This window comes from Leptonotus elevatus, chromosome 12 (assembly GCF_054856555.1).
Source record: "Leptonotus elevatus isolate MCC_2025b chromosome 12, RoL_Lele_1.0, whole genome shotgun sequence".
Classification (NCBI taxonomy): domain Eukaryota; kingdom Metazoa; phylum Chordata; class Actinopteri; order Syngnathiformes; family Syngnathidae; genus Leptonotus; species Leptonotus elevatus.
In genome coordinates this window covers 10391755-10407523 of record NC_141250.1, presented here as the reverse complement: position 1 = coordinate 10407523, position 15769 = coordinate 10391755, and the positions used below count along the sequence as shown (strand labels likewise).

General features: G+C 40.1%; 3 protein-coding genes across 6 annotated transcripts in view; 2 read left to right on the top strand and 1 right to left on the bottom strand.

Moving 5' to 3' along the window:
* Positions 1-127: 127 nt before the first annotated feature.
* On the top strand, positions 128-8182 carry xk (X-linked Kx blood group antigen, Kell and VPS13A binding protein). Its single transcript, XM_086091840.1, has 3 exons — positions 128-733; positions 4571-4833; positions 5981-8182. Exons 1-3 carry the CDS (start codon positions 489-491, stop codon positions 6766-6768), a joined length of 1296 nt encoding a protein of 431 aa, XP_085947966.1. The 5' UTR covers positions 128-488; the 3' UTR covers positions 6769-8182.
* A 765-nt stretch (positions 8183-8947) lies between these two features.
* On the bottom strand, positions 8948-10562 carry LOC147164515 (dynein light chain Tctex-type 3-like). The gene is made up of 5 exons (XM_086091343.1): positions 10447-10562; positions 9880-9921; positions 9668-9791; positions 9508-9585; positions 8948-9392 (listed from the first exon to the last, which is right to left on the bottom strand). The coding sequence occupies exons 1-5, from the start codon at positions 10471-10473 to the stop codon at positions 9322-9324; spliced, it is 342 nt and encodes a 113-aa protein (XP_085947469.1). The 5' UTR covers positions 10474-10562; the 3' UTR covers positions 8948-9321.
* A 1005-nt stretch (positions 10563-11567) lies between these two features.
* The window catches only part of sytl5 (synaptotagmin-like 5), a 30299-nt gene continuing 26097 nt past the window's right edge, over positions 11568-15769 (top strand). For 3 of the 4 annotated variants that reach the window (XM_086091122.1, XM_086091123.1, XM_086091120.1), the window contains exon 1: positions 11568-11708. The gene's annotated coding sequence lies outside the window, so the exon portion shown is untranslated. Of the gene's footprint in view, positions 11709-14526; positions 14839-15769 lie in introns of those variants that run through there. The other variant, XM_086091121.1, reaches the window with a different exon arrangement.

Genomic DNA, 15769 nt, shown 5'->3' with positions numbered 1-15769 from the left:
TGTCCAGCAAAGATTTAAATATATTTTTGTAACACATACGTATAAGAGTTACGAACAACAAACCACTACAGATACTGTAAGCATACGTCACAATATTTGACAAATGGGAACGGCGGTAGAAAGGAGGCGTGGCCAATACCGGAAGTAAGCACAAGCTGCTCCCCAAAATAACTTGAAATCGTCCTTACGACGGCGTCTTTTATGAGAATTCGTGTTGTTGGTCTCTTCGGATGGCTCTCGTTATAAAGGGCTTGGTTGTGAAGGCGCCGTGCGTGTCGCAACGGTGCCGTATGACGCCGCGACGCGCTTATATTCCACGCATTTTATATCGCACGATAGCGCCATCTTTCTCCGAGGTGGCAGCTGTCGGGAACTACATCCTGGCTGGTGAAGACAGGGCGGATGGTCTGCGATAGGTAGGGCGGTGCGCCACTTCAGGGCGCCATCCGAGCCGCCGGCCTCCCCGCTCCATGGCGGTGTGAGCGAGGATGCGACTGCCCAGCTCCATCTTTTTGTCAGTGTCCCTGTTCACGGCCGAGACCACTGCGGCGCTCTACCTGAGCTCCACGTACAAGTCGGCGGGGGACCAGGTCTGGCAGACGCTCACCTTGCTCTTCTCGCTGGTGCCGTCAATGCTGGTGCAGCTGGCCCTCATCTTCTTCTACCGGGACCTGGGCAGGGACCGGCCGTTCATCTTGCTGCTGCACATGCTGCAGTTCGGACCCATCGTCAGGTCGGTGCTTTGGTTTGTTTGCTCCTGTGATTAAAACACACAAAGGGGCTTGCCTGCGTGTCGCGTGCTGACTGTGCACGTGAGCGTGATGCCCTGATTAGTTAGTTGCAGTCAGCTGATCAATACACATTGATATCATGTCCATTGCCCTCGATCACTGCATGTCTGCATGCTTGACTTTCGGTACACACGCCATGGGTGCAAATAGAGATTTGGGGGTGGGGGGTGTTTCAGGTTTCCCTCCAGATTAAGAATGTTTTTCCTCCATGATAGCAAACTGAAACATTCATTCATCATGGACATTTCTGCCATTTTGATTGTTTGTTTGTAGATCTGTGCCTTACTTATGGAAGCGTGGAACTGCCATTATAGAGTAAAACATATATTTTTTTTACTAGCAAACAACGTTCAAACGCATTTGCATTTTGCAAGTACATGTCGGCTAAATGCTAAAAACGTAGAATTTTTTCCTATAATGCCACAGGCTATTGACTTGTGCATGCGCAAGTTGAAAAAATGCTTGGTTGGGGGCTACCTGGTGCCCGCGGGAAGCATGGTGGTGACCCCTGCTCTAAATTGTCCGTAGGTGCGAATGTGAGTATAGTCATCTTGGCTCGAGTCATCACACCCGCGAACCGTAAAATGGATGGATTATAAATGTTAAACCATTGTTTAAAAAAAAAAACGTTATGTAAAAAAAAAAAAGAAAGTTTTTTATTATTGTAATTCTAGTAGATAAGGGATGAAAATTGATTTTTTAATTTAAAAAAATATATTTATTTAGTTATTTTTTACAGCAGTTTTGCTTAAAAAAAAATAGAATTGTAGCATCTCTGAATGTCACTGATACATTTACATCACTTATTGTGCGACATCTGTGCACAATATACTGTGGCCATCTGCCTCCAAATGGGAATGATCCTAATCCTTATCTGTATGAAGCCTCCCTGAACATATTCTACACATTCCCCTTTAATGCCCTTCTAGTCTTCCATTTCATGTGCACTCGTAGATGTTCGTGCGACACCAGAGGATCTGATCTCGACCTTCCTTTTTCCTCCTCAAGTGTACACGAGTACGCTGGAAAGGGCCATTGCATGTTTCCTCAGTGGAGAGCACGTCTAAGAATAGCATGTGATACCGTTGGCCTTCTTATCTTCGGACAACACAAGCTGAGAGGGGGAGCAAGCAGACGCATTTCCTCTTATCTGAGCCAAAAAACGACACCTGGAATGCATAAACGAAAGCCGTCGAAAACATGAAATGGTGCTCAACCTTTATTGAGCTAATACAATAAGTGTATACAAAGTTAGTTACCATATGCACTTTCTCCCATATAGTAAAAGAGCATTTACTTTTACTTTGTACTTTCTGTCACTTCATGTCATTGACATACTATAGATCAGGGCCGGGTAACTGGCAGTCCGTCACAACTAGTGTCGTTCCGATACGTAGGTTGTTGTTTTTTCAACATGAAAAAGCTGCCCTGCCTTTGGTTCAGAGCATTCAAGGTGCCAATAGGATATCTTGGCTCGGCATGCAGTGAACACGCCACACATGAGTGAATGTCGTGCATGAGCAAGACACAAGATGCTGCATCCAAAATCCTATATTAGCGTCGGAAATAATGGTATTGGCATGTTATTTGTTAGTACTTGCCGATACTGCATTAAATAAGCGGCATCGGGGCAGTATCGGAACAACACAACCACACTCTCACAGTGGCTCCATTATTATTATTATTTTTTTTTAAGAGATTTTTTTTTTATGGTGGGGATTATTTATAATAAATTTTTTATTGGGTTATTATTTTTTTTAAATAGAGAGCAAACCACATTTTCATGTACAATGTATAGAGGTTTATCAGTGTTTTTTTTCTTTTCTTTTTTTCTTTGGGTCAAAAACAAACAAACAATGCATTTCAAATGGCATCTGCAGATTTTTAGCTATTTGCACGTCGATCTGGTCCACCCTGAATATCGGGGTTACACTTCGCAAACTTGTGGTTCAGCATCTGTGGATTTGCATATATGCAATATTTCTTTCAATTACTTTTGAATATTTGATTTTGTTTTTACACCAAGTTCCACCTCAAGAAATACTTTGCTCTAAAAGTACCATCATAATGATCAACAGTGTAGTGTAGTAGGTAGTATTCATCCAAAATGAGGCAGTGGTAAAAGGTGTATTTATTTTTTTGTAAGCCACTGTAAGATTATGCAGATCGTCGTAATGGTTCAATTAAATTGTATTGCACACAAATTATTGCTACAGCACAAATCATTATGACACTTTTGAATTAAATCCTTTTTGCGTTTCCAAAGCATAACTCAAAGTCGGTAATAAATAACAGCCTGCTTACGTGAGGTGTGGTAGAACTGGACTACAAACAACTTTTGAGAGTTTGTGTGCATCTGCAGTTTTTTGTTGTTGTTGTTGCTGGCATCAAATCAGTGCTGCTTTGCTCCAAACGGCGGCTCGCAACCAATATGTTTGAGTTGCCTGCTGGCAGGCTGACTGGCTTGCACCTCTCTTCAGAGACAAAATATTTGCAGATACGTACCATATGTCCTTTTTTTAACTGAACTTTGGAATCACTCTTTCAGCAAATGAACTCATTCACTGCCATAAATTCATTAAAAAAAAAGATTATTTATTTATTTAATTAATGATCAAATATTAGGGGCAAGAGGCGATGAAATGTTTTTAATTGTAATTAATCACATGACTTCACTAGTTAACTCACGATTAATCACAAATTCTATATGTTCTAAATGTACAATAAACAAATCTAGGTTTTCATACTCTTGTTAACAAAAGTGGAAATGTTAAAGTAATATAAATAGTTCAAATTATTTTTTTTACGTTTGTAGCTGTGAACGGCAGTGAATTAATTAAAAAAGAAAGAAAAAAAATATTATTAAAAATTCGGGGCGTCGGACGATTAAAGTTTTTAATTGTAATGAATCGCATTACTTCACTAGTTAACTCGCGATTAATCACAAATGTTATGTACAAATCTAAATGTACAATAAATTAAAAATTCATTTGAACTATTTCTATTAGTTTAAAAAAAAATCGACTTCAAATCTCGTTTTTTTTGACGTTTAGAGCCGTCAACGGCAGTAAATGAATAAAAAAAAGAAAGAAAGAAAGAAAGAAAATATTATTAAAAATTTGGGGCGTCAGGCGATTAAAGATTTGAATCGTAATTAATCGCATGACTTCACTAGTTAACTCGTGATTAATCACAAATTTTATGAACAAAACTAAATCTACAATTAAAAAAAAAATAGATTTTAAGTTTGTTCAACTAATAGAAAAAGTTCAAATGAATTTTTGACGTTTATAGCCGTCAATGGCAGTTAATGAGTTAATGGGCCTCACCTGTAGGACTAATTTTTACACAATTTTACCCGTATTAGTGTACTAATAATCTAAAATAGCAACTACAGTATATTGAAATTGTGTCTTACTAGTTGTGTTGCATGTTCTATCACATCAACATACAAATTTTTTTTTAATACTCTTTTAATAATCTTGTGTTGGCGGAACATGATGCCAAAGTTTAATGATCATTATGAGTATTCACCTTGAAAAGTTGGTGTGAGGGTCCATTTATTGTTGCTTGCAGCTATGATTAACTTTGTACAGTTTTAGTTAAAACAGGTTCCACCACAAGTCTTTTTTTAGTGTTGCAAAAATTGCCGCTAAATCGTGGAAATCCGCCAGGTATAGCAACGTTGTTTTCCCCATGTACTTAAATGCCTTCACATGTGAGAAACTCCCTCATCAGACGATGTGCAAGTGACGTTCAATGACCTCTGTGGCTCCAAGGTGTTTGGAGGCCTTCTGGACTTATGGCAGCGTGGGCCGCGTGGAGGATCCCTACGTTAGCATCACCAGGAAGAAACAGATGCCCCGCCGGGGCGAGCCCGAGGAGGTGGAGCGGCAGGTGGGCCAGGCCGAGGGCAAGTTGGTGACGCACCGGGCGGCCTTCGCACGCACCGCCGTCATGCAGGCCTTCCTGGGCTCGGCCCCGCAGCTCACCTTGCAGCTGTACATTTGCGTGCTGCAACGAGGCGTGTCCGTCGGAAGAGGTGAGACTGGTGGGATGGACCGTCGGAAGATTATGAGTTACCGGTAATTGGGCAAAAAAAAGAAGAAGATGAGTGTTATGTATGTATGCTACAATTCCTCAAGAGTTATTTTGACTTCATGTAAACACTAACAACTGTGTTTAAAAGAGAAAAAGTCTACCTGGCCACATTCACTTGCTGCCATGTGCATGTCAAGGTAGCAGATGATGTCAGCCGGATTTAAAGAAAATATATGATGGTACAGAAATGTTATTGTGATTTCGATTTTAGCTTCTCGCGATCTTTAAAACGTAATATTTAAAGAAAAACAATTAATGTACAGAACGTTGCAGTGCATTGACAAGTTCTGTATGTTGTGAATGTACCCTGAATGCACCATGTTGCTTATATGTGATTCTGCCGTCCCTCGGCGTCCATTAAGCTGTTTAATGACACCCTAGTTGGAGTTTACTGAAAACTAAACACGCACCAAGACACACACATTGTTTATTTAAATACTAAGCATCCTTAGTTTTAAAAACACCGCTAGCGTTTATGCTAAAGTCAATTAATTTCGCTAACGGGAAATTAGCATCGACATCGGGAGAAAATTCACGCACAAACTATGTGGAGACACATGCACACAGGTTCGATAACACCATTGATTGTATGTAAGGCACAACACTGCCCCTCAGAGGCCAATAAACGCAGGTACAGCCAGTATGTTTTTTTTTTCAACGTCCCTTTTTTGAGCTCTCAAATGAGAGTGCGGTAGCCTTCACTATGTCGCATATGCCGACGTTTACGACACAATTTACATCTCTTGTGAGTACACAATGTACGTTTTGTACATTTGAGTGATTGGTAGAAGTCGAGGGGGGCGGGCATTAAATCAGAAACGCCTACAAAGTCCAATTTGTTCATTCAAATGTATTTATTTAAGTTAATATTTTTACTTTACAGGTACTTAAAAAATATGCATTTTTAGGAATGCTAAACCATGTTCAATTTATTTAACATGACTCATTTTGGACACGTTAGACTTTCTTCTACAGGCTTATCAGCCTTATGATTTCCCTGATATTAAACCTACTAGCCTCGACTCACGTAGCATTACAAACAAAAGAACCAGCAGAAGTTCCGACAAAACTTTTGTGTTTTTGTTCAGGCACTCTAATGGTGATCTCCTTGCTGTCCATCGTGTACGGCGCCCTCCGCTGCAACATCCTGGCCATCAAGATCAAATACGACGAATACCACGTGTCCATGAGCCCGTTGGCCTACCTGTGCATCTTCATGTGGCGCAGCTGCGAGATCGCCAGCCGCGTGGTGGTCCTGGTGCTGTTCAGCTCGGTGCTGAAAATCTGGGTGCTTCCCGTGGTTGTGCTCAACTTCCTGGCTTTCTTCTTATACCCGTGGATCCTGTTCTGGAGGAGCCACTCGCCCTTCCCGCAGAACATCGAGAAGACTCTGACGCGCGTGGGCACGGCCGTCGTCCTGTGCATGCTCACCTTCCTGTACGCCGGCATCAACATGTTCTGCTGGTCGGCCGTGCAGGTGAAGCTCAGCGACCCGGACCTGATTAACAAGTCACAGAACTGGTACCGCATGGTGGTGTACTACATGCTGCGCTTCATCGAGAACGCATCGCTGCTGCTGATCTGGTACATTTACAGGACCGACTTTTACGAGTTCACGTCGGCGCCGCTGCTGGTACTGGAGCTGCTGGGGGCCTACGGCGCCTGCATTTTCTTCATGCTGCTCTTTTACCAGTCCTGTCACCCGTGTCGGCGACTCTTCACGTCCAGCATGAGCCAGAGCTTCCAGGACTGCTGCTCCCTCCTCTGTATGCCGTGCACCTCCGCCGAGTCGACCGACGAACCTCGCAAGGAGCTCGGGCCCCGAGGCGAGGTCGGCACGCCGGTTGAGGCGCGTTGCGACATTCCCAGCGATTAGGTCCGAGAAGCGTTGAATTTGGGCTAGCGGCGACCACAGAGCTTGACTCCGAAGTGCCACGCTGACTACTTTCTATATTTACACTCCATCCCATCTTCTTTTCTACCATTCTAACAGCATGTGTATCCTTAAACTCGCATTGTATTTATACAGCTGATGTCATTCTGTAGAACTACAGTTCTAATGAGATTGTTTTTATGAGGAAAAATATTGGGATGCCATAGGGCTGAACGATTTTGAAGAAAAAAAAAGCAAATTTTTTTCTCTCTTAATATTGCGATTTAATTTGCGATAATAAACAACACAAGTAATAAATGTAGCTGTATTACACTAAGAACAATCGGATTTATTATACATAAATATATAGCTATTATGGGTTAGGATATTGCAAAAAAAAAAAGGAAAAGGAACAAGTAATTAATATGAAAGATTATTATTTAGCTATTTCAGTTAGTTAACTTACTACAGTTTGACTACAGATCACAAAAGCAAATCCGTAGATTTATCAGTTCATATAAATAAATAAAATATACACACATGATTTGAATTCAATTATTATTCAGCCCTATAAGACAAGCCAAACTTTAAACTACGAAAAGTGAAAATACAAGCTTGCGCTACTCCCAAAAAGTTAGATACATTGATGCCTTAAGACTTAATTTGTTCGGCGACCACACTTGTATCTCGAAACACTCAAATCATCTTTCCGCATTGAAATTCACTATAATGCAATTAACCTGAAGTATTTTTGACGCCTGGGCATTTTAAACATTTGGGAAGTGACAATTAAAATAATATTTGCATGTATTCATCTCAAATGCCTTTGTGAGGTTCCACAACAAACTCACCCAAGCAAACAAGTTGTTCAATGAAAAAAAAGAAAAGGCATGTCCTAACACTTTTGCACATATTTGCCATGCATGTGTGTGTGCGCGCATGGACGCCCTCTTGTACTTACCCATGCCCCCATTTTTGGGTTTGACATGCAGTCATTTATTGACAGTTTCGATCATACGTCACAAGTCAAAATGGCGGCCTTATACTCGGTAAAATGACGGGGAAAAAATGTGGAAAGGCGCTCCCCGTTTATTGAAAAGTATTGGACTTTGGATCATTGTAATTTGACTTGTGAGGGTTATTTTGATTTCAAAATATGAAAATGAAATGTTTTTTGACTACTGTTCTACAATGTTTTTGACTACTCATCTGCCTGGTTATGCTAGTCACAGGCAAAAGCAATAAAATACGCCGTTTCTTTTCACCGTGTAAAGGAAGCATTTGCTTTGCATTGCCCGGATGTTCGGAATTGTCAATTTCTTTGTAACTTCAATACTTCATGATGAAAGCTTTAAAATATGTGCTGCTGTTGTGACGTTTTTGAGACTGAAATCACTAAACACAAGACTGCATGCAATGCGCGAATTTCTTTTTTCACGTTTACACAAGCAGTCCAAGTGTGCGTGAATATTTACACTTAGAGCACACACGCGCTCCTATAGTATGAATGGATGATGTATTGTCGTTTCAACCTTCCCCCTTTATGTGGCAGTGTCAAGTTTTGTCTTTTTACACATTCAACTGAAATGCATTTCAAAATATAATAAATCTATTTTATACGTTGAGTTTAATTCCGTCAAAATTCCTTAAGGCTGTGCAAATATTGTCACGGCACTCTATTGACCTCTAGTGGACAAAAGCAAAAGTATTCACATGGGCTCAGTAATTGAATGATTAATATAATTTTTACTACATAAAACCAAACACTAAAAACGTAAGTAATGTTCATGCATTTATTTCCTATAAGGCTCACTATTAGGGTAAGCTGGAGCCTATAGCACAAAACCTTTGGCTACAAAGCAAAAAAAAGCCTACTTGAAAAGCTAAAAATGTATTTGCAGTCAATCAGAGGCCCTTAAGTTAGGTGTGTGCTGAGTCCAATTTAACTTGGGTTTGAATGCGATTGGCTAATGATGAGCACAGCACATTGCAGTTATGTGGGTGTGCACTTGTGCAACCACATTACAGTTTATTTGTACTTTGCCCTTCAAATATATATATATATATTTTAAATCACATCAACTGTGGGCAAAGTTTGGAAATTATTTATGGTTAAATTTTTTAAATATATTTTTTACAAAAACTAAAATGGCCCGATAACAAAAAGGGACAATTCGTAATACATATTTTAAATACCTATTTTAATTATGGAACAAAATACATTTGAGGAAATATTGTTGAACACATTTGGACCAAACAACAAGTAAGTAATAAATAACAAATCATTCCTTAGTGCATTTAAGTACTGTAAGGACAAGCTTACTTCGGAACGTAACAAGGGAGACGTCAATGCATGGAAAAAACTGAGGGGGTCACTACTATACAACACAAGTGTTGTAAAGTCCAAGTAAGTAAGTTCCTCAGGACGTCGGAATGATCACATAACTCGTCATGGCCTCCTGGACATGATGATGTAATTTCAGTCCCATGTCGTCAGGAGAAATACTGTAAGCGGGCAAGGAGGACCATTATGGTCCCGGCGAGATTTCGCTGCCGTTATATAGCCACGGCAAAGACGCTGACCACGCAGTACATGGTGCGGTTCTCCCATCGGACTGTGCAGCTTCCTGGGAAAAAGAAAAAAAAAAAAAGTCTACTTTTTTATCCTTCCATTCCACTTTTTACTCACATTTTGTCTCACAACTTAAAAAAAAAAAAAGTTGATGTGATGGATGATCTCACCATCCGTGGCGTTATCCCAGTAGCACGAATTTGCCGTGTGCAGACCGGCGCCGCTCTTCTGCATGACGGTGCAGTTAACTGGCAAAAACAACACGCGTCACGTGTGACCTTCATCCAGTGAACACACATCATGTACATCACATGTTGCTGGCCAAGTCACCTATGTACTTGAACGGGCGTCCTTGCTTGACCAGGTGAGTCAGAGATTGCTCCACGATGCTGGCGCTCCACTGATTAACTTTACTTTGGCTGTAGTCCATACCGCCGATGACGCCCTCGATGCACTGTAACATCAACACACACAAGTGCTATGTCACCATCATCAATCATAACATTGCTTGTAATCATCGTGGGGTGAGCGGTTCCACTTACTTCTTTAATGTTGTTAGTGGCTTCATCAGCATTGAAGACCGCCTACGGGAAAAATCCGTTGAATCATTATTGGTTTAATCAGATTAAATAAACTAATTTCCAATTAGCATTTTTTGCACGGCTGCAACTAAAAATTGTCAATAATTGGTTAATCTGTTGATTAGTTTTGATTAATTGATGACTTGGATCAAAACACTTTATTTCCATCCTTTTTTGGACTAACAGTTACTACATTAAATTTGGCTGAATTACGTTAAATGAAATTTAGATAAATTGAGTTAAATTCACTTAATAATAATAATAATAATGTAAACTATTTAGTATAGTATCATAATTAATAGAATAATGGTTGGCGTCTGGTACAAGCGCTTTAAGAATCATACGCACAGTATATTTAGGAGCTTTTGCCAAAACGATAACATAAAAATGCGTTTCCTTTCTTTCCTTATCTGACCCACCCTGGAAACGCAACCTCTCCGTTTAGCTTCTCTAGCTGACCGACAAATAGAAGCCAGCTGCGATTTGAGCGTCAAAACGTGACGGGTAATATCAACATCAAGCATATACCTCGTCGCCGTTGTTATACTCCTCCATTTGTGCCCGTAATCTCGCCGCTGCCTCGGAGTTGATAGGGAGGTAAGTAGTTTTCCTACTGTTCCTGTTTTGCGCATGCGTCAAACAACGAGCGCAGAAAAGACAGAAGCGTTTAGTCATCTAGTCACTGCTATGGCGCCCCGTTGTGGCCATATGTACACACTACAGTACTTCAATGACCATCATTGTGAAAATGACATGAATGAGAATTTGATAAACTGTTGACTACCAGAGGTAGTAAAGTACTCCGTTAACTTGGCACAACACCAACTAGGAAGTGGCTCTACTTTGTTTTGTTTTGTTTGCAACTTATTACCTTAGCGTTGCTAACATTGAGGACTGAGTACCCCCCCCCCCAATGTTTACTTGGCTAATGATACAAAATATTTAATAAAATAGTAGACTTTAGACTTACTTTATTGTCATTCAAATATACCAATATACAGAATAAAATGTTGTTGCACGACTCAAGCAGAAAACAAAACAAAACTAAGTATTATAAATAAATAAAAAAGACGTACACAACCAAGAACAGCAACAACATCCAACAGTTGAAAAATATCAAGGTTGAATATAAATAATGATACAATAGAAATAAAAATAGAAGATACATATGATGTATTTAAGTATATTATAAAAAATTGTCTTTGCTTAAAAGTGTAATTAAAGTGATGGCAACAGTTATGACTAACATAAAGTGACACTACAGTGACAACACAGTGTAGTAGTAATCTGATGGCTGGAAGGAAAACGCTGTTACAGAACTTGGAAGTTCTGTACTAAATGCTCCTGAACCTCTATATACGGTACTGTATATATATATAATATCAAATTATTACTTATTATTGGTTAAAAAATCATTCTTTATCAATATTGCATTTTTCTGATATACGTGTAGTATTGTGTATATTTATTTAGTACTATTTTAACATTTTTAAACATTATTGTATAGTTCTCATTCAGAATATTATTATTATTATTATTATTATGGACTCCCAAACACGCACTCACACACTTTCAAACGCACACGCACACACATCCACGCACACATCCACGCCACGCCCCCTCATCTCGAACCACCCTGCCTGTGTATTCACGCACAGTGCACTACGAGGCGCGCCGAGAAGACGAAACCCCCACACGGTCACCGACACCCGGACGAGCCGGGTCGTGTCCCCGGCCCTGTGAGCTCTCCTGCCGGCGTCTCTCTCCACCCACTCGCATCTTCCTCCCAGGTAAGACGTGTCTCCCCGGGCTGGTCAAACGACGCGAAGAGAAAAAAAACACGTTTGTGTTTTGTCACTGACATATGGCAGCTGCTTTTCTACTTGTTACTCTGGCTTTGTGTGTGTGGGTTAAAGAGGTGGGTGGGCGAGAGGAGGGGAGCGATCACGACCGCGGCGGCTCAGCCAGTCCCCGGTGGGACCGTGGAAAGTTCGGCGGCTTTGCACAGGTGCAATGCAGCAAAGAGACCATTTTCTCGCCACGACTGTTTTGCTGCTGCTGCTGTGCATGATTCTATAGTGTCAACTCTTTGCATCGTCAAATCCATTCAATTCGGGTTATTGTAGTAACGCAGAAGCCCATTCAAAGCACCCAGAAGCCTTTGCCGGCTCTAAGCAGGTCATTGCAACGTGGAGACGATCACCGTTGAGTGCAAGTGGACGAAGAGTTGTTGCAGTGATGTAATTAGTTCGTCGTTTGAGTGTGGCATGCTGATGCACTTCTACGCATGCAACGTTTATTGGGTGCTAGCTTTTATTTGGAAAATAGCTACACTAGTGGCGATTCCACAATTTCAAATTGGAACAAGGACGTGTGGTCAGGTAGGCAAGTGAGGTGGTGACCCCCCCCCCCCCCCCAATCAATTTTCTGCATGTGAAATGAAAAAAGAAGAAGCAATTTTATGGTGATATTAAAACTCATTCACTGCCATTGACGGCTATAGACGTCAAAAATTCATTTAAACTATTTCTAGTAGTTACAATGAAAAAATAACATTAAATTACATTTAAATAGCATTTTTCCACTTTTGTTAACAAGAGTATAAAAAGAGGATTAAAAATTAGGGGCGTCAGGCGATTAACATTTTTAATTGTAATTAATTGCATGACTTTACTAGTTAACTCACGATTAATCACACATTTTATATCTGTTCTAAATGTACAATAACAAATTCTAGGTTTTCATACTCTTGTTAACAAAAGTGGATTTTTTTTAAAACTAATAGAAATAGTTCAAATGAATTTTTGACGTCTATAACCATCAATGGCAGTGAATGAGTTAACTGTGAAAAAAGCTTGAATAAATAAACAACTGTTATTACATGCTCATTCTGTGGCATGAATTTATTTCACCCATAAAAACCAATAATGCTCGCTTTTAATGTTTATTCTAGAGAAAAAATAGGAAATTAAAATGACGATTGCGCTTCCAATTTTGCAGGTCGCATCATAATGAGAGCTGTTTCTAATATTCTGGTAACTTTCTTTAGCTGCAGGACAAAATATTAGAAACGTCTCTCAACTCTCAGTATGATGGACTACCATTACTGCAAACTGAAATATAAACCTACTATAGTGTTTTGTCTTAATTACAAAATATTTTTAATTAAACATGCATTGTGCCGTTTAAAAAGGTCATATTAAAGCTTTTTCTACATCATGCGTGCTCCACCAATGCCCAGATGAGTACGAAGAGCCCTGACTGTTTTACTCTGACTGCACCTAGCAGCTTTTATCTTCCCTTTATACTAGGGTGTGCGGACCCTGCACATGCTACAGTTTCCTTGGGGAGGGGAGGGGCGGAGTTTTTCTTACCTTATTTGAAGTCATGTTTTCGTTTGTCAACTGTGGCTGTTGCTTTAAGATTGTGCATGTACTCGCACGCGCACCATGAACACAGATGCTGCAGTTACGCTTTGGGCCAGAGGTGGCAGTCGCGAGTAAAAAAGTGACAAACTGCAAAAAAACTTTAAAATTGTGCATATGTAATCTAATTTTTAAAAAACTATGTTCATAAAATACCAGTAATTGCATCTTTGTTTAATCACATATTTCTATGAATAATGATAAACTGTAACTGTTTTCATTTTTGTGAATATTTTTAATAGGGAAATGTCACATTTGTTCAGACCGATACCAGCACAAGTACAACTTTCACCAAGACCGATAACAAGTATAGATAACACTGGTACTTTTGATAGATAAAATTTCCTTAAAAAAATAAAAAATAAAATAAAATAAAAAGACAATTGAAATTGAATTTAAATTGCCTGAAATTAATGGCAAATTTCTATTCTTCTCATTTTTAATTTCTAGTTCTGATCATAACACGCCCACAAGAGGGCGTCGCCAGCACCGAAGGCCATCCCTAATTATTAAAATCATGTTGTATTTGATTTTATAATAATTGACTACTGTTTTAAGTTTAAGTTTTAATTAATTTATAATAACCACAAAATTTGTGTGTATGTTTATTTATATGGATATTTGTGTTCATATTTTTACAATGAAAATGTTGAATATATATTTTATAAAAAATATATATTTTATTTCAATTTAATTTATAATAATCACAAAAATACTTGTGTTTATTTATTTGGCATTTACAACTAATAACAAACATTGTCATCTTTGTAAAGGCAAAATTGACTGTTATATTAAAACAGGTAATATTTATTTTCATGTTTTATTTACAAATAATCTCAGTCAGTAGCCCCCCTCATTATTGTGTTGCATCTCTTCTCCATGCTGCTGCATGCTCTCTAGTAATGGCCGGCAATAAATACAAATCATAAAACTTCAATTTGGTGTGGGGAGGGAAAAAAACACACCTCCACTGAGTGCATTTGACGTTTACACAACATTGTGCCACAGCGGCTGCCTTGCATGCTGTTGGCTGCTGAGCAAGGGTTGCAATGTAATGCTGCGAGGAGAACTGTTATGTGGAGCACGCGCCGGGCTGGCAAGGGAATAAAAGGGGAGGAGAACGGAGGAGAAAAGCCTGCAGGGGACTCCCTGGTTGCTTGACTGTGGATGCGGGGGTTGACTAGAGGTCATTGCATCATCACGATGGCCGGCATGTCCGTCAAATGCACGCACGCACGCACGCACGCACGCACGCACGCACGCACGCACACCGATGCTACACGGGGCTGCTGCTGCTGCTGCTGCTGCTGCAGCTGCTGCAGCTGCTGCACCGAGCACGTCTGATTGTGTGCTATAGCGCGGGATTTCCCTCCCTCCCACACACCGGTGCCTCCCCGCCCGCTTGGTATGCAGCCCCAAGCCTCTTGCAGCCTCAGCCAGACACCGTGTCCCCCCTTCATCCAGCCCGTGAATGGACGCAGACTCCTGACTCCGGGTATGATTAATGCATGGTTTGATCATTTTAGCATCTTTTTTTTTTCCATGTCAAGTGTGTTGGATTTGATCAATGGTGTGTAGTAGTGTAATCCATTCATTCATGGATTACACTATAGAGTACAGTATAGAGTCATTATGACGCTTGAGTAGTTTGCCGCCTAAACTGGTTGCAGAAGAAATGGAAGTGGGAAGGAGGATGTCGATTTTTAAGATGTAAGGCAGGTTCTTACTCTGGGTTCTTTCTGCTGCCTGCAAGATTGCAGATATGGACCATTTGTTGTAGTACCACTAGAATTCGGGGGAGGGGGGGGGGGGGTAGTGTTATGATTCAAAGCAAAAAATATCCAGAAATGGCAGATACCAGTGGAAAAAAAATGATTTGATTGCAAATTTGATTTTAAATTGGCTGGCCCAGTATGTCCGTGAACAAATAAATTATAAATAACAACAGATCAAAAATGTTTTCTTTTTTGTACATTCTGAATATATTTCCATATATTATCTTATATCAGAGTAATGTAATTTTTTTAAACAAAAATGAGTGCAAAGCTTTTGCATCAAATCCTGAGTAACAGACAAATGTAAGATCATCATTTAAATGCAGAGCCGTTGATACAGAGCGTTTGGCCAACTCCGTTTCAGCAGGGTAACAAGATGGCGTCCATATGTCATGTGACCAGAAATTGACCAATCGCAGTTCTATGCTGTGATTAGTCAACGGCTCTGTTTAAATGCAGAGCCGTATAGAGAGAGAGTTTGGCCAGTTGACCAGTCGCAGCGTGACAATGATATATGGACGCCATCTTGTTACCCTGCTGAAGCAGAGTTGGCCAAACTCACTCTATAAACGGCTCTGTTTAAATGGATGTCAGTGCGCCATCCAGTAGACAAAAGGAGCAACAACAGTTAATTTGAGTGAAATGCTACGT